This window comes from Hyperoodon ampullatus (assembly GCF_949752795.1).
Source record: "Hyperoodon ampullatus genome assembly, chromosome: 2".
Lineage (NCBI taxonomy): Eukaryota > Metazoa > Chordata > Mammalia > Artiodactyla > Ziphiidae > Hyperoodon > Hyperoodon ampullatus.
The window spans coordinates 161,585,806-161,609,699 of NC_136915.1; the positions used below are offsets into that span (position 1 = coordinate 161,585,806).

The 23,894-nt window shown below is 37.6% G+C and overlaps 1 protein-coding gene across 4 annotated transcripts in view; it reads right to left on the minus strand.

Annotated features, from left to right (window-relative positions):
• TDRD5 (tudor domain containing 5) overlaps nt 1-23,894 on the minus strand; it is a gene marked incomplete at both ends in the record, with an annotated part of 90,835 nt that overhangs the window by 13,419 nt on the left and 53,522 nt on the right. For 2 of the 4 annotated variants that reach the window (XM_079696398.1, XM_079696395.1), the window contains 4 exons: nt 7,768-7,932; nt 10,170-10,307; nt 10,798-10,998; nt 23,270-23,336. In XM_079696398.1, the coding sequence (XP_079552524.1) occupies nt 7,768-7,932; nt 10,170-10,307; nt 10,798-10,998; nt 23,270-23,336 (571 nt within the window). Of the gene's footprint in view, nt 1-7,767; nt 7,933-10,148; nt 10,308-10,797; nt 10,999-23,269; nt 23,337-23,894 lie in introns of all 4 variants that reach the window. The other 2 variants (XM_079696396.1, XM_079696397.1) reach the window with 2 other exon arrangements.

Consider the following 23,894-nt stretch of genomic DNA (forward strand, 5'->3'; position numbering starts at 1 on the left):
CTGGAACCAGCCCTGGGACACCCAGAACCATGCAGCCAGCTGTGCTGGAAACCAGCTCCACCACCAGCAGACCGGCACTGCAGAACCAGCCGACCCAGAACCTGGCCCAAGCCACCACACAAGGCAGGGCCTGGCAACCAACCAGGCTGAAAGCCAGCCTTGGCTACCAGTTCACCCAGAGTAGTGGGCCCAGTCACTACAGAAGGGCCCATGCAGCCCACATGGGGGCATCCCTATAGAATATAGCTCTGGTGACGAAAGGGGAGTGTGCTGCTGGGCCCCACATGACGTCTCCTATATAAGGCCACTTTCCAAGAGCAGGATATGGAACAAACTAACCCAATATGTAGATATAAACACAGAGAACTAGGCAAAATGAAAAAGAGGAATATGTTCCACATGAAGGAATAAGACAAAACCCTAGGAAAGGAACTAAGTGGATATAAGCAATTTACCTAATAAAGAGTTTAAGGTAATGATCATAAGTATGCTCAACAAATGCAGAAGAAGAATGGATGAACACAGTGAGAAGTTTAACAAAGAATTATAAAATATAAAGAAGACCCAAACAGAGCTGAAGAATACAATAACGGAAATAAAAAATACACTAAAATATCAACGGTAGATTATATGGTACAGAGGAACATATCAGAAAACTGGAAGACAGAGTAGTGGAAATTATCCAAACTGAACAGAAAAAATAATTTTTTAAAATGAGGATAGTTTAATAAGAGGCCTCTGGGACATCAAGCATGCTAACATTCACATTATACAGGGGTCCTGGAAAGAGAAGAAAGAGAGAGAAAGGGGCAGAGAACTTACCTGAAGATGTAAATAGCTGAAAACTTCCCTAATTTGGGAAAGGACACAGATATCCAGGTCCAGGAACCACAAAGAGTCCCAAACAAGATGAACCTAGAGGTCCACACCAAGACACATTATATTTAAAATGGTAGAAATTAAAGATAAAGAGAGAACCTTAAAAGCAGAGAGAGAAAAGCAACTAGTTATATATAAGAGAACTCCCATAAGACTATCAGCTGACTTCTCAGCAGAAACTTTGCAGGCCAGAAGGGAGTGGCATGATGTATGTCTTCAACCAAGAATACTCTATCCAGTAAGGCTATAATTCAGATTTGAAGGAGAGATAAAGAGTTTTAAAGACAAGCAAAAGCCAAAAGAGTTCAGCATCAGTTTTACAAGAAATGTTAAAGGGACTTCTCTAAGCAGAAAAGACCACAACTAGACATATAAAAATTATAAAAGGAAAATCTCATTGGTAAAAGCAAACATACAGTAAAGGTAGTAGATCAGCTACTTATAAAGCTAATAGGAAGGTTAAAAGATAAAAGTAGTAAAATAATCTATAACCACAATAAGTAGTTAAGAGATACATAAAACAGAAAGATGTAAAATATGATGTCAAAAAAACACTATATGTGAGGCGGGGGAGGGAGTAAAACTGCAGGGTTGTTACAGTGTGTTTGAACTTGAGATCAGCAACTTAAAATAACTATATATATATGCCTTTAAAACTTTACATATATGTGTGTGTGTGTATATATATATATACATATATATATACACACACACATACAGAGAGAAAGAGAGGGAGAGGGAGGGAGGAAAAGGGGGAGAGTTAGTTATATATAAACCTCATGGTAACCCCAAACCAAAACTCTATAATAGATATACACAAAGAGAAAGAAATCCAAACATAACACTAAAGATAGTCATCAAATCACAAGGAAAATGAGCAAAAGAAGAAAGGAACAAAAAGAACTACCAGAACCAATCAACAAAATGGCAATAAGTATATATCTATCAGTAACCGCTTTAAATGTAAATGGACTAAATGCTCCAATCAAAAGACCCAGATTGGCTGAATGGATTTAAAAAAAAAAAAAAGACCCATCTAAATGCTGCCTACAACAGACTCACATCAGATCTAAAGACACACACAGACTGAAAGGGAGGGGATGGAAAAAAGATATTCCATGCAAATGGAAATGAAAAGAAAGCTAGGTTAGCAATACTTATATCAGACAAAACAGACTTAAAACAAAGACTGTAACAAGAGACAAAGAAGGATATTACATAATGATAAAGAGATTAATCTAACAAGAAGATGTTACAATTGTAAATATATACACACCCAACACTGGAGCACATAAATACCTAAAGCAAATGGTAATAAACATAATGGATTTTATTATAAACAATAATAGTAGGGGACTTTAACACTCCACTTACATCAATGGACAGATCATCCAGATAGAAAAATTAATAAGGAAACACTGGTCTTAGATGACACAGACCAATTGGACTTAATAGAGATATATAGAATATTCCATCCAAAAGCAGCAAAATCACATTCTTTGTATGTGTACATGGAACATTCTGCAGGATGGATCACATGCTAGGCCACAAAACAAGTCTCAATAAATTTAAGAAGACTGACATCATATTAAGCATTTTCTGACCACAATGGTATGAGACTATGGAAGTCAACTACAAGAAAAAGCTGCAAAAAAAACACCAACACATGGAGGCTAAACAATATGCTACTAATCAAAAATGGGTCACTGAAGAAATCAAAGAGGAACTTTTAAAAATACCTGGAGACAAATGAAAATGGAAACACAATGATCTAAAAAATCTATGGGATGCAGCAAAAGCAGTTCTAAGACGGAAGTTTATAACAATACAAGCTACAAACAAGAAAACAAGGAAACAAGAAAAATCTCAAATATACAATCTAACCTTATATCCACAGGAACTAGAAAAAGAGAAACAAACAAAACCCAAAGTTAGTAGAAGGAAGGAAATAATAAAGATAAAAATATTGTAAAAATAAATGAAAGAGAGATTAAAACAACAATAGAAAAGATCAATGAAACTAAGAGCTGGTTCTTTGAAAAGATAAACAAAATTGATAAACCTTTAGCCAGACTCTTCAAGAAAAAGAGTGGGCCCAAATAAATAGAATCAGAAATGAAAGAGGAGAAGTTACAACTGATACCCCAGAAATACAATCATACAAGACTACTAAGAACAATTATACACCAACAAATTGGACAACCAAGAAGAAATGGATAAATTCCTAGAAACATGCAATCTTCTAAGACTGAATCAGGAAGAAATAGAAAATCTCAACAGACCTATTACTAGTAATGAAATTGACTCGGTAATTTATAAAAAACTCCCAACAAATAAAAGTCCAGGACCAGATGGCTTCACAGGTGAATTTTACCAAACATTTAAAGAAGAATTAAAACCTATCCTTCTCAAATTATTCCAAAAAATTGAAGAGGAAGGAATGCTTCTGAACTAATTCTATGAGGTCAGCATCACCCTGATACCAAAACCAGACAAAGACACCACAAAAAAAGAAAATTACAGGCCAATATCACTGATGAAGAACTAAACTTGTAATTACCATACAACTCAACAATTGCACTCCTGGATATTTATTCCAAGAACTTATGTTCACATAACAACCTGTGTACAGACATTCATAGCAGCTTCATCTGTAATAGCTAAAAACTAGAAATAGCCCAAATGTCCTTCAACAGGTCAATGATGAAACAAACTATGACACATACATGCCATGGAATACTACTCAACAATGAAAAGATCTAACTATTGATACATGCAATTACTTGAATTATACTGAGTGAAAATAGCCAATTTCAAAGGGTTACATACTATATGATTTTACATAGCCTTTTTAAATGACAAAATTTTATAAATGGAGAACCAATTAGTGGGGAGAGGGGTGGTGGGAGGGAGTGGGTGGATGGATATAAAAGGGGCAACACAGGGACCCTCGTGATGACAGAATTATCAGTATCTTGACTGTGCTGTTGCATACATGAACCTGCATGTGTTAATACTGTAGAGAACTAAATACACACACACACACACAAATAAGTACAAGTAAAACTGGAGAAATCTGAACAAGATTGGTGGATTGTATCAATGTCAATATCCTGATTGTGACACTGTACTACAATTTTGTAAAATGTGACCACTGGGGGAAGTGGGTAAAGATTACATGAGATCTATCTGTATTATTCCTTATAGCCGCACATGAATCTTTTAGTTACCACAATAAAAATGTCAATTAAAAAATAAAAAAGAAATAAAACTAATTCAACATTATCTTTTCCAGAAAACAGAAAAGGAAGAAATGCCTCTAGACTCATTTTATGAGGCCAGCATTACCCTGGTACTAAAACCATACAAAGATAGTACAAGAAAACTACAGACCAATATCCTTCATGGAAATAGACATAACAATATTCAACAAAACATTAGCAAATGGAATCCATAGTGTATAAAAAGAGTAATACACGATGACCAAATGGGGTTTATCCCAGGAAAGCCAGTTTAATCCAATATTTAAAGATCAATTAATGTAATATACTGTATTAATACAATAAAGGAGAAAACATGATATCAATATATGCAAAAAAATCATTTAACAAAATTCACATCCATTCATGCATGATAAAACTTTTCATCAGGATAACAAAGACATCCTCTCTCACAACTTCTGTTCAACATCGTGTCTGAAATTCTAGCCAGTGCAATAATAAGGCAGGAAGGAAGATAAAGACACACAGATTGGAAAGGAAAAAATAAAGCTGTCCCAATTAGCAGACAACACTATTTTCTATGTAGAAAATCCCAAAGAAATCTACAAAACACCTCCTAGAACTAATAAATGAATTTAGCTAGTTCACACCATACAAGGTTAAAACACAAAAATCAATTTCTACATACTAACAATGAAAATATAGAAACTGAAATAAAAAGATATCATTTATAATTTCTCCCAAAGTAAATTAAATAATTAGATAAGTATTACCTAAGTTAGCTTAATCTTTGTTAGCTTTAAATACCTGAAGATAACAAAACATGTTCTGTGTATTAAAAACTATAACACCTTGGGCTTCCCTGGTGGCGCAGTGGTTGAGAGTCCGCCTGCCGATGCAGGGGACACAGGTTCGTGCCCCAGTCTGGGAGGATCCCACATGCCGCGGAGCGGTTGGTCCCGTGAGCCGTGGCCACTGAGCCTGCGCGTCCACAATGGGAGAGGCCACAACAGTGAGAGGCCCGCATACCGCAAAAAAAAAAAAAAAAAAAAAAAAACTATAACACCTTGATGAAGGAATAAAAGAAAACCTAAATAAATATATATACTGTGTCCACAGATTAAAGATGTTAATTCTCCTCAAATTTATCTACAGATTTAATGAAATTCCAATAAGAATCGCAGATACAGGGGCTTCCCTGGTGGCGCAGTGGTTGAGAGTCTGCCTGCTAATGCAGGGGACACGGGTTCGAGCCCTGGTCTGGGAGGATCCCACATGCCACGGAGCAACTAGGCCCGTGAGCCACAACTACTGAGCCTGCGCGTCTGGAGCCTGTGCTCCGCAACAAGAGAGGCCGCGATAGTGAGAGGCCCGCGCACTGCGATGAAGAGTGGTCCCCGCTTGCCACAACTAGAGAAAGCCCTCGCACAGAAACTAAGACCCAACACAGCAAAAATAAATAAATTAATTAATTAAAAAAAAAAAAAAAAAAGAATCGCAGATACAGATAAGTTGATTCTAAAATTTAAATGGAAAGGAAAAGGAACCATAATATTAAAAATAATTGTGCAAAAGAGTAAAGTAGGAGGAATCATACTACCTAATTTTAAGAGGTATAAATCTACAGTAATCAAGACTGTATGCTACTGGCAAAGGAATAGACAGATCAATGGAGCAAAATAAAGTCTAGGAATAGTCTCACACAAATATGGACATTTGATTTTTGGAAGGTCTACAAAGACAATTCAATGGAGAAAGCAGAGTCTTCTCAACAAATAGCACTAGAACAACTGGACATCCGTATGCAATAAAATGAAACTTAACCTAAATCTCACACCTTATAGTAAAATTAAGTCAAGATGTCTTGACACTGAAAACACTGTACATAAAAGAAAAAAACCTGATAAACTGAACTTTCTCAAAATTAAAAACCTTTCCTGTATGAAAGACACCATTAAGAGACTGAAGCTACAAGTGGGAGAAAATATTTGAAAATCGCAAAACTGACAAAGGGCTATCCAGAACATATCCAGAACAAAAACCCAACAGTAAGAAAGAAAAAAAAACAATCAAAAAATGGGCAAAAGACTTTAATAGGCATTTCACCAAGAAATACATGTGGATGGCAAATAAGCACTTGATAAGATGGTCAGCATCATAGTCATTAGGGAAATGCAGAGTAAAACCACACTGGGATACTACTACACACCTATGAGAATGGCTAAAAATAAAAATTACTGACAATATCAAGTGTTGATAAGATATGGAGCAACTGGAACTCACACACTGCTGGTGGGAATGCAAAATGGTATACCCAGTCTGGAAAACAATTTGACCACATAAACCAGCAATCCTACTCCTGATGTTTATAAAAAAACCTGTACACAAATATTTATAGAAGCTCTATTCATAATTACCAAAACCTGAAATAACCAAAATGTCCTTCAATGCATGAATGGATATACAAACTGTGGTACATCCATACAATAAAATACTATGCATCATCAAAAGAAATGAACTATTGACACATGCAACAATTTGGATGAAGGTACTATGCTGAATCAAAGAAACCCCTATTGGGAAGTTACAAACCGTATGATTCCACTTATATGATAGTTCTGAAAAGGTAAAACTACAGTGACAGAAAACATAAATGGTTCCTAGGGGGTTAGGGATTTGGGGAGATGTAATTATAAAGGGGTAGCACCAGGGAGCTTTTTCAGATGATGGAAGCATTCTGCATCCTGATCGTGGGGGTGGTTACATAAATGTATATGTGTATCGATAGGACAGTACTCTGAATACAAAGTCAATTGTGTACTGTATGTTGATTTAAAGAGAAAGAAATATTAACACCAGAGAAAATAAAAGTTATGCAGGAAAGGAAAGCTTGCTGTAACATACTACTTGGCTGTAAATAGCATTTACAGAGTCATAGCAATAAAATATTGAATGGTGATCTAATGGAAAGCTTGATATAACTATATTAGTAAGATGATGGTGGGGGAACAGAAAGGATATTTTTGTCTGTGGTGGGGGAGAAGGGATGAAAGAGAACTAAACCCTCATGTCTAGTAGTAAGAAGGGTATACATCCTTAAAACTGAAGAATCAGGAAATAACATTAAGCATGCTATTTAATGAAAGAAATCGAGGTAAATTCCAAAAAAAGCAGCTAAAAGAGATGAAAATGGTTGCTCGGTGAAATAGGAAATGTAGGGGAAGGGGTTATAGGGAACTCTAAGCTGTGTGTACCCAAACATTTGTTTGTTTTTTTTAAAGCTGTGAATACATAAACATTTGATTAAAATAAAAATAAAGTATATCCTTCAAAAAAGTTGTCAACATTTTTCCTGATGGGTTTTCTTAATACCATTTCTCAATACTAGTTTCCATTCACTGCATAATTCTTGAAGACTGTCCAGAGCTATGGGATAGTAAAACACATCAAAGTTAAATAATGGCATTTCTTTTTTTGTGATCAAGGCTATATTGCTGCAACTTTGGTCTTGGTGACTGTTGAAGAATTTGTAATTCATCTGTGGGAGATGCTCTGATGGCACTGGAGCAGTAGGGTTTAAAGAGCTATGTTATTCCAGTACCCTTCACTTATGAATTAATTATATTACATTAATTACATTAAAAAAAACTGTCTTCCCTTCTCCTACCTCATTTTCTTCCTTCAGATCTTTTAGCTTGGAGATGGAACACTTTGGATAGTCTTCACAGCTCTTCTCTTGGGTTTTCAAAGAACTGAATTCAGAATCCTTTAACGGCTCCTTTGAGGTGACTGACTTAAGGTGGCTGAAAGCCTTTTCATCATTAATATCTCGCTAGTAGATATGAAAGAGAAATTATTTTATTTTCTATACTATTTCCAAAATCTACTTGCCTATAAATTGAGGGGAATTTTTTGCTATGGTTCATGCATATGCCATATTATTTTCTAACTTTATGCACGACCCTAGGTCTTCCCATCCTACTAAACTAGTTCAGGCGGAAAAACATTTATGGAGTACAGATTACGTAATGTGTACAGGGTAGCTCTGTGGATATAAAGATGAATGCAACAGGTCCCAGCTCTAAAGGAACTCAAAATATAGCATGAAGACACACAATCAGATAATCACAGCACAACCTTCAGTGTAGAGCCAACACAGAGATATGACCAAAATATCACTGGGGAAGGAGGATGTCTGAGAATATGTAATAAAGGAGATAACACAAATTGTTAGGATGCCTAAAAGAAGAGTAGGAATTACAGGGAACTCAGTGTATAGAGGTAGGTGTATGTGTGTATATCTGTGTGTGTAGCATATGGGAGTCTTGATATGTTAAAATATAGGCTGGGATAGGATAGAGGAGCTTTGGACCTTATCTTTTTTGCAGAAAAGATGGCCTTATTTCATTTTCAGGACTGAACTATGATTATTTAAACACATCAACACAGTGATGATAAGATATCCTAAAAACTTTTAAGGTTGAATTCAACTCACTATTTAAGAATCAGGAAATATAACTGTTCTAATCAAGTAATAACAACTAGCAAAAATTCAGGTTTCAGAAAGCCAAACAAGCCCAATTAATTTTAACTAATTTTATTTTATTTTTTAAAATAAATTTATTTATTTATTTTTGGCTGCATTGGGTCTTCGCTGCTGTGCATGGGCTTTCTCTAGTTGCGGCGAGTGGGGGCTACCGTTCGTAGCAGTGTGTGGGCTCCTCATTGCGGTGGCTTCTCTTGTTGTGGAGCACGGGCTCCAGGCGCACGGGCTCAGTAGCTATGGCTCATGGGCTCTAGAGTGCAGGCTCAGTAGTTGTGGCGCATGGGCTTAGTTGCTCTGTGGCATGTGGGATCTTCCTGGACCAGGGCTTGAACCCGTGTCCCCTGCATTGGCAGTTGGATTCCTAACCACTGTGCCACCAGGGAAGTCCACTAATTTTAAACTAAAATGAAATCTAAAATGTTGACATCATTTTAAACATGCAGCAGTAAACATTCACACATATTTTTCAGAGTAGGTTAATCTCTCTGTAGTCAAATGGCCTTTAAAAAAATTTTTTTACTGAAATATAGTTGATTTACAATGTTGTGTTAGTTTCAGGTGTACAGCGAAGTAGCCTTTCCTTTTTATCTTTTCTAATAGTAAAAGTCCACTAAAAAAATAACATCATCCCTATAATTTAAAAATTCAGGTATATAAAACATACTTACACAAAATAATATTTTCGTATTTTATTCAAAGAAAAAAGCTTTGCTGTGTCCAAAAAAATAAATTTTGGGCTCTCAAACTGAACCCAATCTATATTCTTAGCCCAGTATTTGTTGCCATGAGGAATATGAGACTCAGAGGACATGTCTATTTATCTGCTTATTTGTTGAAAAATCATTTAACTTCTTACTTACTAATGTGCTTCACTTTACTTATATCTAAAATGGGGATCCTAAAGCACCAATCTGGTAAAGTGGTTGTGAAGATTAAATTAACTAGTACATGCAAGTACTTAGAACGGTGCCTGCCATGCAGTATGAGTTCAATAAGTGTCGGTTATTATTTTTTTATTATTGGTACTGTGGGATGGAATAATACACAATATTATTATTACTGTGGGTAGGAGTTGCCACAGGTTTACAGAGAAAGTAAGAAATGAGAATACTTCAAGCAGAATCTAAGGAGTGTAGAGGGAAGAACAGCATTTGGGTCAGTGTAGTTGAGGTCACAACTGCAGCAAGGCAACAATGGAATTCAGTGTATGAGAGAAATCATACAGGAAAAGCATGGCTGAAGTAAAGGTTTAAACCAGCAAATGATGAGAGACAAGATAACTGTTAAGATTACTGCATAGTTTCCAAACTTTCCTAGGTTAGGAATGCCTCAGTTTCGTCATCAGTAAAATAAGGTTAATTATAGTCACTACATCACAGGGATTTTATAAGTATTAAATAATATATTTAAAGTACCTTTTATAGTGTTTGGCATATAGTAAGTACTCATTAAGTATTAACAATAATAAAAAGAATATGATGATGTTTGCAAAAACCTCTTACCATGGTATATAATTCTCTCTCTTTTGATTGTGGACTTATCTCTCGATCTTCATTAAAATAGTGCTGCTGGGAAGGATAACCCAGTTCTGTCAGGACAATGTCCTCTGGCCCTGCACTGGATTTAGTGTATAAACTTAAAGGGTTGAGGTCTCTGAAACCCTAGGATTAAAAAAATACGAAGGAAATTTAGTTTCTCAGAGAAAAAGTTAGCACTTCATAATTTTCAAATGTTGTGGAAATGCATTATCTTCTAAAATTTAATAGTCAGATTTTTTTTCTATAGTGATAGTTTTTGCTAGCCACAAAAATTATCAACATCAATATTAATGAAAATGTACACACTGCTATCAATAATTACAAAATAAGAGAGTGTTGCTCTTCTCTAAGAAAACTTCAGAAAATTAAATAATTGGGGGTAAGACAGAATCCTCAATCAATTATTTAAAATAAAAGTATATTCTAAAGGACAATAAGCCAAATGTAGTTTTTTTGTGATCATGTGAAAATTAAGAAAGTGCTCTGCATTAAGAAGGCAGGAATCTCACAGATATCACTAAAGAATAAATCAAATAACCTTCAGTATTAAATTCTCTTATACCTTAAACTGTTGAGATTAAATACATTACAAAATACATCCAGACTGCTCTACCTTAGAAGGGACATTTTCTCGGCATACAATAGCATGGCCCTCTGTTCTCAAGACATGATGGAAATAGATGTCTTCATGTGAGGATGTATCACACAGAAAAATGTAAAGGATTCCATCTACATATTCATCCACTACCCCCACTAATGGCTTCAAACCACACAACTTCTGGAACTGCAAAATAGCTCTGGATGTCCAATGTTCCTGAAACACAAACAAGATATGAGATTCAGGGGGCTTCCCGGGTGGCACAGTGGTTGAGAGTCTGCCTGCCGATGCAGGGGACACAGGTTCATGCCCCGGTCCGGGAGGATCCCACGTGCCACGGAGCGGCTGGGCCCATGAGCCATGGCCGCTGAGCCTGTGCGTCCGGAGCCTGTGCTCCGCAACGGGAGAGGCCACAACAGTGAGAGGCCTGCGTACCGCAAAAAAAAAAAAAAAAAAAGATATGAGATTCAGATGACAGATTCAAACATGAATTATAAAAACCATATACAAAAATGAATTCCTAATGAACTAGAGATTTTAGTGGGACAATCAAAGCATGAAAATACTAAAATAACACATTTGAGGATATTTATGATTTGGGGATGAGAAAAGTCAGAATAAAGGAAAAATGATGGAAATGGGAGTATGGGAAAGATTTTATTTTAATGTGATGAAAAACTTACATGTTTGGAAATGTTTGAGTTAGATTATTGGACCAACCCTCCCACAGAAACTAAATATTCTAGATAAAATATTTTTTAAATATGTCCCAAAAGCATCAAAGAACTGACAAAAGTGTAACAAATCAGGCCAAAATTAAAGGGAAAGTGGGAACTATTTTTGCCTTCAGGGTATGTGCTAATCCACGCAAATCTTTACTTTGGTTTTGATGGTCTCACAGGTCAAAAAAGACAGAAATCAAAGCCAGTAACCACCCAGAGTAGGGAGTGGAGAGGAGGACTTTCCTTTATTAAGCTGAGTCCCTAGGGGTTCATGCTCAGGATAAGGAGGAAAAGAAATAAACTAGCCTTCACTGGATTTGCAGCTCAATTTTCACATCATCTGGGTGGTACACAAATCCTCAGGTTGTTCATTTAAATTAACATGGCTCCAGACTGGTCGTACTGCTAGATACCTGGCAGAAGCGAATATAAATCTCTCTGGAGGTAGGTAATCTCAATCTGTATTCAACCATTTTTACAAAAATTTTTAAAAGTCAATGAGCAGTACACAGACAAAGATAAAAAGCATATAAAGAGACAATGAATCACAAGGAAGAGAAACAACATAACTAATACAAAACTCAAAAACTTTAGATGTTTGAATTTCCAGATGAATTATAAAAGAACTAACATACTATGCTTAAAATAAAAACAAAAAAACAAAATAAATTTGAAAGCTTCTGCAGAGACCTGAAATCTATTAAAAATTGATCTAGCAGAATTAAAGAACCAAGAGAACTTTTAGAAAGTAATAATATAATAACCAAAATTAAAAACTTAATAGGTTTATTCAATAGCAGATTAGGTAGAATTAAAGAGTATATCAGTAAAGTGGAAGGTGATTTGGAAAAGTTACCCAGAATGCAACACAGAAGACAGAAATATGTAACATACAGAAGAGAGGTTAAAAGATATGGAAGGTAAATTGAGAAGGTTTAACATACTTTTAATTATCGTTCTAGAAAACGAGAGGCAGAAACAGAGAGAGAGAGGGAATATAAATATGAATATGGGGAAATGACAATAATTGAAGAGATAATGGCTGGGAATTAGCCAGATTTAATGAAAAGTAACAATGCACAGATAAAAAGTCCAATGAGCCACAAAGCAGGATAAATAAGAATAAATCCACACATAAACATATTAAAACTGAAGAACATGGTTTTCAGACTTCAGAAACATGTTAGAGTGGAAAAACTACCTTTGTCTCCCCCTTTCAATCTACATCCAGTGAAACATCCACAACTCAACAAAGGTGTCTCCACCCAACACAATAAGGCACTGGAGAATTCCACAAATCTGCACACCCAAAGCTGGGTGTACTGGAACGCACAGTGGGGGCGAGGGAATCTCACAGCCTGTGCCTGCAATCCTGGCCCTCCAACTGAGGCAGCGGAGCCCACAGCTTCAGAGAACCCAGTAGCAGCAGGGAAGGTGGTGCACACACTGTGGCCACCTGACCACTCCCGGCACCCGTGACCACAGGCAAGTGGGGAGCAGCAGCAGTGGGGCCCGTGACCCTGTCCCTCCAGCATCTGAGGCGCCCATGACCCCTCCTCCCATCACCCTTCCCCCACAGAAGATCCTGTGTGTCAAGGGATCCCAGACACAAGGAAAGAGCCAACCATCCTGGTGACGACAGCGGCTCTGGCAGAAGCATGGCAGCAACGACCCTGGTGGCACAAAAAGCAACAAAGAAGGCATGGAGCCACACCTATTACAGGGTAGGTGGAGGCTGAAAAGTGCTAACTCTCAAATATGACCAGAGGCAGCTCAAGGAAGAGAAACCGAAAACTTGCGTGATGGTGCCACCTACTGGAGGGAATCTAACTCCTAACCTGTCATTTAATACTAAACGCACTGGCTCAAGAACACTTCATCAAACAACATGAGGGCCCACAGTGACACGGTACCACAAAAAGACAATGACAATTCTCCAGAAACCAAAGTTATGGAATGTTCCAATTTAACTGATAGAGAATTCAAAATAGCTGTTGTGAAGAAATTCAATGAGCTAAAAGAAAACTCAGAAAGGCAGTTTAACGAGCTCAGGAATAAAATGAATGAACAGAAGGAATACTTTACCAAAGAGACTGAAACTTTGAAAAAGAACCAAATAGAAATTCTGGAGCTGAAGAACTCAATAAATGAGATGAAGAATACATTAGTCTGGGACTAGAGCAGACCATATGGAAGAGAAAATTAGTGAGCTTGAAGATAGAAATCTAGAAATGATACAAGTAGAAGAGGAAAGGGAAGATATTTAAAATGAGGAAATCCTACAAGAGCTCTCCAACTCTTTAAGGACAGGCAACATTAGGATAATGAGTATCCCAGAAGGAGAACAGAGGGAAAAGACAGCAGAGAGATTATTTAAAGAAATAATACAAACCTGGGGAAGAAACTGGATATACAAGCCCATGAAGCTAAGAGAATATCTAATTACCTCTATGCAAAAAGACCTCCTCCAAGACATAATATTAAAATTGTCAAAAGTCAATGACAAAGAATTTTAAAGGCAGCCAGGGAAAAAAGGATGGTGACCTACAAAGGAGCCCCCATTAGGCTACCAGTAGATTCTCAGCAGAAACCCTACAGGCCAGGAGGGAGTGGAATGACATTCTCAAAAATACTAAAAGATAAAAACTGTCAGCCATGAATACCCTATTTCAGCAAAGTTATCATTCGGATATGAAGGAGAAACAAAGACTTTCCCAGACCAACAAAAGCTGAAGGAGTTCATCAACACTAGACCTGCCTTACAAAACATGTTGAAAGGAGCTCTTCAACCAGAAAAAATAATGGCAAAAATACAAAAAGCTTTGAGCAAAGTAATAAAAAGACAGAACTGGAAAACTGCAACTCTCTATCAGAACAGATTTTTTAAACACTTTATTAATAAATAGTATAAAATCTAAAGGGAGAAAAAAATAAAGCAGAAAAACAAATATAGCTCTCTTAGTTTGATAACAACTCACAACATAAAAAGGGGTAATTTAAGACAAGAAAAACAAATTTTATAGGGGAAGAGGAAAAGGACGGCACTTGTATAGGTAAATGAATATAAGATGCTATCAGCAGAAAATGGACTATTTTAATTGAGATGTCTTATACAAACTTCAGGGTAAACACAGAACATAAAAATAGAGCAGAGACACAAAAAACAGCAAAAGAGGAAGCTAAGAAAAATATCTTAGAAAACCACCAAACCAAAATGGCAGACAGAAACACAAGGAAAAAGAAACAATGGGGGGAAAAAAAAGAAACAATGGGAGATTTAAAGCAACCAGAAGACAAAAGCTAAAAAGCCAACATCCAACTATCAATAATTGCCCTAAATGTAAATAGACTAAATTCACCAATCAAAAGGCACAGAGTGGCTGGACGGATTACAAAGCAAGACCCAACTAAATGTTCCCTCCAGGAGACTCATCTCAGCTCTAAATACAAACATAGGCTCAAAGTGAAGGGATGGAAGATGATTCTCCAAGAAAACAGCAGCCAAAAGAAAGGAGATATAGCTATATTCATATCAGGCAAAATAAACTTCAAGTCAGAAAAGGTACCAAGAGACAAAAATGGACAGTATAATAAAGGGGAAAACACATCAAGGAGATGTAACAGCGATTAATATATTTGCACCTAATATAGGAGCACCAAAATATATAAAACAATTATTGACAGACCTAAAGAGAGAAACTGGCAGCAACATGTAACAGTAGAGGACTTTAATAACACCCCACTTACATCTATAGATAGATCATCCAGATAGCAAGTCAACAAGGAAACACTGGCCTTAAATGAAACAACAGACAAAATGAATTTGATAGATTTGTACAGAACATTCATTCCACCCAAATGCAGTAGACTATACATTCTTCTCAAGTGCACATGAAACTTTCTCAAGGATAGACTGTATGTTGGGATGCAAAACAAGTCTCACTAAATTTAAGAAGACTGAAATCATATCAAGTATCTTCTTTGATCACAATGGAATGAAATTAGAAATCAACTACAAGAAGAAAACTAGAAAAGTCACAAATATATGGAAACTGAGCAACATGCTACTGAACAACTATTGGGTCAATGAAGGAATCAAAGAAGAAATAAAAAATTACCTGAAGACAAATGAAAATGAAAATACATCATACCAAAATCTATGGGATGCAACAAAAACATTACAAAGCGGGAAGTTTATAGCAATATACACCTACCCTTAAGAACCAAGAAAAATCTCAAACAATCTAACCTTACAGCTAAAGAAACTAAAAAAAAGAAAAACAAAAGGCAAAGTTAGTAGAATGAAGGAAATAATAAAGATCAGAGCAGAAATACATAAAATAGAGAGTAAAAGGACAGTAGAAAAGATCAATGAACTAAGTGCTGGTTCTTCAAAAACATGAACAAAATTTGACAAACTGTTAGCTAGACTCACTAAGAAAAAAGAGAGAAGGTCCTGATAAATAAAATCAAACAAAAGGCAGAAATAACAACAAATATCACATAAATACAAGATTATAAAAGAATATTATGAACAGCTATGTACCAACAAATTAGACAGCCTAGAAGAAATGAACAAATTCTTAGAATCATACAAACTTCCAAGACTGAATCAGGAAGAAATAGAAAATCTGAATAGACTGATCACTAGCACAGAGACTGAAACAGTAATCAAAAGCTCCCAAAAAAACAAAAGTCCAGGACCAGACAGCTCCACAGGTGAATTCTACCAAACAGTCAAAGAAGATTTAATACCTATCCTTTTCAAACTATTCTATAAAACTGAAGAGAAGGGAACATTTCCTAACTCATTTTAAGAGGCCAACATCACCCTGATACCAAAAGCAGACAAAGACAACACAAAAAAAGAAAATTCAGGCCACTATCTCTAATGAACATAGATGCAAAATCCTCAATAAAATATTAGCAAACTGAATTCAACAGTACATCAACAAGATCATACTCCATGATTAAGTGGGATTTATTCCACACAAGATTGGCTCAATATTCACAAATCAATCAATGTGATATACCACATTAACAAAATGAAGGATAAAAGCCATATGATCATCTCACTGGATGCAGAAAAGGCATTTGACAAGATTCAAAGCCCATTTATGATAAAAACTCTCAATAAAGAGGATACAGAAGGGACATATCCTCAACATAGTAAGGGCCACATATAACAAACCCCCAGCTAACATCACACTTAAAGGAAAAAAATTGAAAGCTATTCCCCTAAGATCAGGAAGAAGACCAGGATGCCCGTTCTCGCCACTGTTATTCAACACAGTATTGGAACTCCTAGCCAGGGCAATCAGGCAAGAAGAAGAAATAAAAGGCATCCAAATTGGAAAGGAAGGAGTAAAACTGTCACTATTTGCAGATGACATGATTTTATATATAGAAAACCCTGAAGACTCCATCAAAAAACTCTTAGAAATAATAAATGAGTAAAGTAACAGGGTACAAAATCAATATATAAAAATTTGTTGCATTTCTATATGCTAACAATGACCTAGCAGAAAGAGAAATTAAGAAAACAATCCCATGTGCAATTGCAACAAAATAAAACATTTAGGAATAAATAAAACCAAAGAGGTGCAAGGTCTGTATATTGAAAACTATAGGGACTTCCCTGGTGGTGCAGTGGTTAAGAATCCACCTGCCAATGCAGGGGACACAGGTTCGATCCCTGGTCCAGGAAGATCCCACATGCTGCGGAGCAACTAAGCCCGTGTGCCACAACTACTGAGCCTGCACTCTACAGCCCGCGAGCCACAACTACTGAAGCCTGCATGCCTAGAGCCCATGCTCCACAACAAGAGAAGCCACTACAACGAGTAGCCCGCGCACCGCAACGAAGAGTAGCCCCCACTCGCCTCAACTAGAGAAAAGCCCATGCGCACAACAAAGACCCAATGCAGCTAAAAATAAAATAAATAAATTTAAAAAAAGAACTCATACAACTCAAAACAATAAAAACAAACAACCTGATTTAAAAATGGGCAGAGGGGCTTCCCTGGTGGCGCAGTGGTTGAGAGTCCGCCTGCCAATGCAGGGGACAAGGGCTCGTGCCCTGGTCCAGGAAGATCCCACATGCCGTGGAGCAACTGGGCCCATGAGCCATGGCCACTGAACCTGCGCGTCCAGAGCCTGTGCTCTGCAACAGGAGAGGCCACAACAGTCAGAGGCCTGCGTACCGCAAAAAAAAAAAAAAAAAAAAAATGGGCAGAGGAACAGAATAGACATTTTTCCAAAAGAAGACATACGTATGGTCAACAGGTACATGAAAAGATGCTCAACATCACTAATTACTATGGAAATGCAAAACAAAACCATAATAAGATAGCACCTCACACCTGTCAGAACGGCTATTGTCAAAAAGGCAAGAAATAAGTGGTGGCAAGGATGTGGAGAAAAAGTGAAACCTCTTGGTGGGAATGTAAATTGGTACCTCCACTATGGAAGACAGTATGAAGAGTCCTCAAAAAATTAAGATTAGAACTATCATATGATCCAGCTATCCCACTTCTGGGTATTTATTCAAAGAATATGAAAACACTAATCTGAAAAGATATCTCAACCCCCATGTTCTTTGGCATTATTTACAATAGCCAAGATATGGAAACAACTGAAGTGCCCATCAACAGACGAATGGTAAAGGAGATGTGGTATACATGTACATAACGGAATACTGCTCAGCTTTAAATAAAATATAAACGTCTTGCCATTTGCAACAACATGGATGGAACTTGAGCATTTTATGCTAAGTAAAATAAGTCAGATAGAGAAAGAGAACTACCACATGATGCCACTGATGTGGAGTATTAAAAAAATGAATAAACAAACAAAAATAAAATAATGTACAAACCAAACAAAAACAAATACATATATATGGAGAACAGAGTAGTGATTACCAGAGGGGAAGGGGGGAGAGCAAAATGGGTAAAGGGGGTCAGGCCAACTATGGTTACAGATGGAAAATAAATTTTTGGTAGTGAACACGTGGTAGGGTATCCAGAAGTAGAAATATAATGTTGTACACATGAAACTTATATAATGTTATAAATCAACATTACCTCAATTACAAATAAATAATTTTGTTTCCTAAAGAGTAAATTTACAAGGTTCAATTTCATTAGCAGATAGTTTTAATGCCATCCTGAAATTGTTAAAAGCATAGTATCTTTTGAAAAAATATCCTAGGGCTTCCCTGGTGGCACAGTGGTTAAGAATGTGCCTGCCAATGCAGGGGACACAGGTTCAAGCCCTGGTCCGGGAAGATCCGACATGCCGCGGAGCAACTAAGCCCGTGTACCACAACTACTGAGCCTGTGCTTGAGAGCCCGTGAGCCACAACTACTGAGGTTGCGTGCCACAGCTACTGAAGCCTGCGCGCCTAGAGCCTGTGCTCTGTAACAAGAGAAGCCACAACAATGAGAAGCCTGCGCACCGCAACAAAGAGTAGCCCCTGCTCGCCACAGCTAGAGAAAGCCCGTGCACAGCAACAAAGACCCAAAGCAGCCAAAAATAAATAAATATATATATAAACTTATAAAAAAGAAAGAAAGAAGAAATATCCTGGATTATTGAGAAGGTCTTTCTTCTATACAGATAGCAAATATCTATAAAATAAAAATCTATCCTTCTTTTTTAAAAAGCTGAAGAACACAAGTAACAAATACGAAATTTTAAAACAGCTACAGACAGAAGGGATATTGCCTTCAAAGGAACATCCATTAGATGGACAGCTGGCTTAAATATCATAAGGGAAACCAGAAGCCAGTGTAATGATACCTTCCATGTGCTGAAGATAGTAACTACCAACCTAGAATTCTATACCTACTGAACATATCTTTCAAGAATAAGCACAGGGCTTCCCTGGTGGCGCAGTGGTTAAGAGTCCGCCTGCCGATGCAGGGGACGCGGGTTCGTGCCCCGGTCCGGGAGGATCCCACGTGCCGTGGAGCGCCTAGGCCCGTGAGCCATGGCCGCTGAGCCTGCGTGTCCAGAGTCTGCACTCCGCAGTGGGGGGGCCACAACAGTGAGAGGCCCTCATACCACAAAAAAAAAGAAAAAAAAAAGAATAAGCACAAAATGATATTTTCAGGTGAACGTAACTGAGTTTGCCATCAATAAACCCTTACAAAATGAAATCCTAGGGCTTCCCTGGTGGCGCAGTGGTTGAGAGTCCGCCTGCCGATGCAGGGGACACGAGTTCGTGCCCCGGTCCGGGAAGATCCCACATGCCGCGGAGCGGCTGGGCCCGTGAGCCATGGCCGCTGAGCCTGTGCGACCGGAGCCTGTGCTCCGCAAGGGGAGAGGCCACAACAGTGAGAGGCCCGCGTAACAAAAAAAAAAAAAAAAAGAAATCCTAAAAGATACAATTCAAATAGAAAGAAAATGTTCCCAGAGGGTTTGAGCAGCAAGACTGAAGAGCTAAGAAACTGAGAAATACGTGACTAAATCTAAATGGATGTTATTATTATTATATGCGGTTATTTTCTTGAGGGGTTAAAAACAATAACGTTAATTACAAAACAAAAATAGATCAGAAGAGGACGTTAAAGAAATTCGTGTTCTAGGGCTTCCCTGGTGGCACAGTGGTTGAGAGTCCACCTGCTGATGCAGGGGACACGGGTTAGTGCCCCGGGTCTGGGAAGATCCCACATGCCACAGAGCGGCTGGGCCCGTGAGCCATGGCCACTGAGCCTGTGTGTCCGGAGCCTGTGCTCCACAACGGTAGAGGCCACAACAGTTAGAGGCCCGCGTACCGCAAAAAAAAAAAAAAGAGAAATTTGTGTTCTAATATCCTTGTATTGCTACATACATATGCTGTACTTCCTAGAGTAATCACTGAAATAACATAGTGGAATGATTAAAAAACCTCTTCAAAATAAGGCATACAAGGTGAGAAAAATAATAGGTAAGCCAGTGACTTTTCACTAGGGCCACTGGGTTCTCTCCAGTGCTTGCAAAGTTTAGTTGTCATCTAAGGATTTGGGCGGATTTTATATCCGTACAATGATTTTGGAACGCACCCATTCTATGGCTCCCTCCCTTTAAGTATTACACCCTAACTTCTAGCTGTTCTGCTATTCCCAAACAATGTCCTCTAATCCTGCAAGCCAGCAAGGCTGTAGACTGGGGAGTGACCTCAGGAAAGAAACTGAAAAATTCCTGATTTACCTACTGCGGTTTGACTTCCAAGGGTAGACTTCTACTTTTCTGCCTGCTTTAGATTTTGTATATGAGAGTATTAGCTCATCAAACCAGAAAAAAGATATAGAAATAAAGATATGAATGAGATACATTCAGTTAAAAAAATTATGGAGCACCTACCATGCACCAAACATTGATCTAGGCACTGGAGATACAGTGGTAAATATGACAGACAATATCCCTGATCTCAGGAATTACAATGTTGTATGTGAACAAACAATTAAAATAATACCAGATAGTGTTATAGAGATAAAACAAGGGGCTTCCCTGGTGGTCTAGTGGTTAAGAATCTGTCTTGCAATGCAGGGGATGCCACTTCGATCTCTGGTTGGAGAACTAAGATCCCACATGCTGTGGGGCAGAAAGCCCATGCACCACAACTACTAAGTCCACGTGCTCTGGAATCCGTGAGCCAAAACTAGAGAGCCCATGTGCCACAACTACTGAGCCCGCACACTCTGGAGCCCATGCACCACAACTAGAGAGCCCGCGTACTGCAACTAATGAGCCTGCACACTCTGGAGCCCGCACGCCACAACTAGAGAGAAGCCCACACACTGCAACAAAGAGCCCGTGTGCCTCAACTAAAGATCACACATGCCACAACTAAGACCCGATGCAGCCAATAAAGAAAGAAAGAAAGAAAGAAAGAAAGAAATATTAATGGTACAGATGAACCTATTTGCAGGGCAGACATAGAGAATGCACGGGTGGACACAGTGGGCGAAGGGGAGGGTGGGATGAATTGGGATATTAATTTTGACATAAATACACTACTATGTGTAAAATAGATAGCTAGTGGGAACCTGCTGTATAGCACAGGGAGCTCAGCCCGGTGCTCTGTGATGGCCTAGGTGGGTGGGATGGGTGGGGGAGGGAGGTCCACGAGGGAGGGAATGTGTGTATGCTTATGGCTGATTCACTTCACTGTGAGACAGAAACTAGCACAACACTGTAAAGCAATTATACTCCAATTAAAATAAATAAATAATTTTTTTAAAAAAAAAGATAAAACAAAATGATGATGAATGACTGAAGAGGAAGAGTGCACTTTAAATTGACTGGTCAAGGAAATCCTTCTTGGGGAAATAACATCTGGGCTTAAATATGAACGACAAGAAGGAGCCAACCATGAGAATTCTTTGAATAAGCTATTTCAGTGACCAGCATGGGCAAAAGCCCTAAGGCCAGAAGCAGTTTAGGAAGGAAATTGCAAAGAAAACAAAAAATGGAAGCCACCTGGCTGATATGAGAGTAACGGACATTGGCTATGAGTGGGTCACAAATTTAGCCCTGACCTCCCTGATGGAAGTATTAAAAAGAAACCTAGTCAGGGCTAAAATGCACCCTAGAAAACAATGCTGAGTAGTGACTCGTCCAAAAACCATACTTTGCATAATTATTTATAATACTCAAAAATCAGAAGTGGACTGAATTAATCTAACAATAAAGGGACAGTTAAACAGGCTACAATGCATGTTTAGCTAATAGATTACTTATGTACCTATTAAAATTGAGAACTATAACATATAAATGTATTTATGCTATAATGTTGAGTGGAAAAATGGAATATAAAATAGTATGATTACTATTTTATATAAGCCTAAAAACCCTACAAAACCCTCATCCCCAACATCCAATAAACGAAACTGAAAGAAACTCATCAGATTTCTAAATTGAATGCATTTGAATGGTGGCATTACAGATAATGTTTTTTCTTCTTCTTTTCTCTTTATTGTGTTTTTCAGATAAAAAAAGTAAGGAATAATCCACGTATATGTTAGCAACTGATAAGTTATTTAGGTTGAACAGACAAATATGGTGTAATAAATGTGTATGGCATGTATAATTAAGAGTTCTGAGGGAATAAACATAAAATTAGGTGCATAACTATAGCTACATAAACCAATGTTGTCTATATGGATGAAAGTGCCTCCTGCTCCATCCCACTCCAATCATCTCCCACCACTAGGGAATTCTTTAAAAAACATATATCTGATTGTGGCAGTTCCCTTTAGTTGCTCCCCTGTCTGGACATTGTGTCCAGACTCCTGCACATGGCTATGGGTCTCCACCTTAGTTTACTGTCTACTTCTCTGACATCATTTGCCATGCACCAATTCCAGTACATCCTCTATTATGTAGCCAAACAGAACCACTTAAAATTCCTCATATTTGAGATATTTCATGCTGCTCTCCCTTTGCCTGAAATGTCTTTCTTTTCTTGTCTGTCCAGTTATAGAACTAATCTTCCTTCAAAGTTTCATGCAAATGCCACCTCTATTATGGGGCCTTCTCTGATTACCCTGAACAGAGATAAGCGCTCTTCCTTTTGCATCTCTACCACACACTGCAAAATTTTCTAGCAAATATGACACAGCACAATTATTTTTGTCTACGTGCCTATCTTTCATACTGTCTACAATGATTTCTTTGATTTCTTTGTTTCTCATTCTATGTTTTATTTTTGTATTCTGAGAACCTAGAATTGTTCTTGGCATCAAATGTTTGCTGATTAAACAGGAAACAAGCAAACATACCTCTACTGGTCTCACCCAAGCCAAAGAACAGGGGATAGCCTGAGCTGGAAGCCTGGTGTAGCAGCACCTGCAACAGATAATCAAATATGTGAATATTTAATCATATTTCAAAACCGCATTTTATGGAATCTCTTATCCATTCCTTGATTTAAGCTTTTCACACCATTTCAGAGTATTTTACTCATGCATTTTAAAATTAATGTCTTACACTTTAAAGTAACCTAAGAAATACACTTGTAAAAACATAATAGTCTTTGAAAACCATGCAATTAAAATATAGGTAGGATATGTATAACTGAAAATAAATAAATAAATAAAATATAGGTAGGAACAGTTCAACCTTCATGCTATATAAATGCAACTCTTAGCATGACCCAAAGAATGATTTTCTTAACATAAGATTGAAATTTAGTCTCATGGTTCATTCAGATTCACAGTCATGAGAAAGACGCGAGAGATAATAATCCAACTGTGATTATAATGACCAAATGACCATTTGCCAAACCTACACTAAGATGAAAGGGGGTGGAATGGAGGGTAGGATGGAGGGAGAGAGGCAGGAGAAAAGGAAGAGAGATCCTAAGCCCACAGAGCTTCAGCATTACAGCTCAAAACTTAAGTTGTC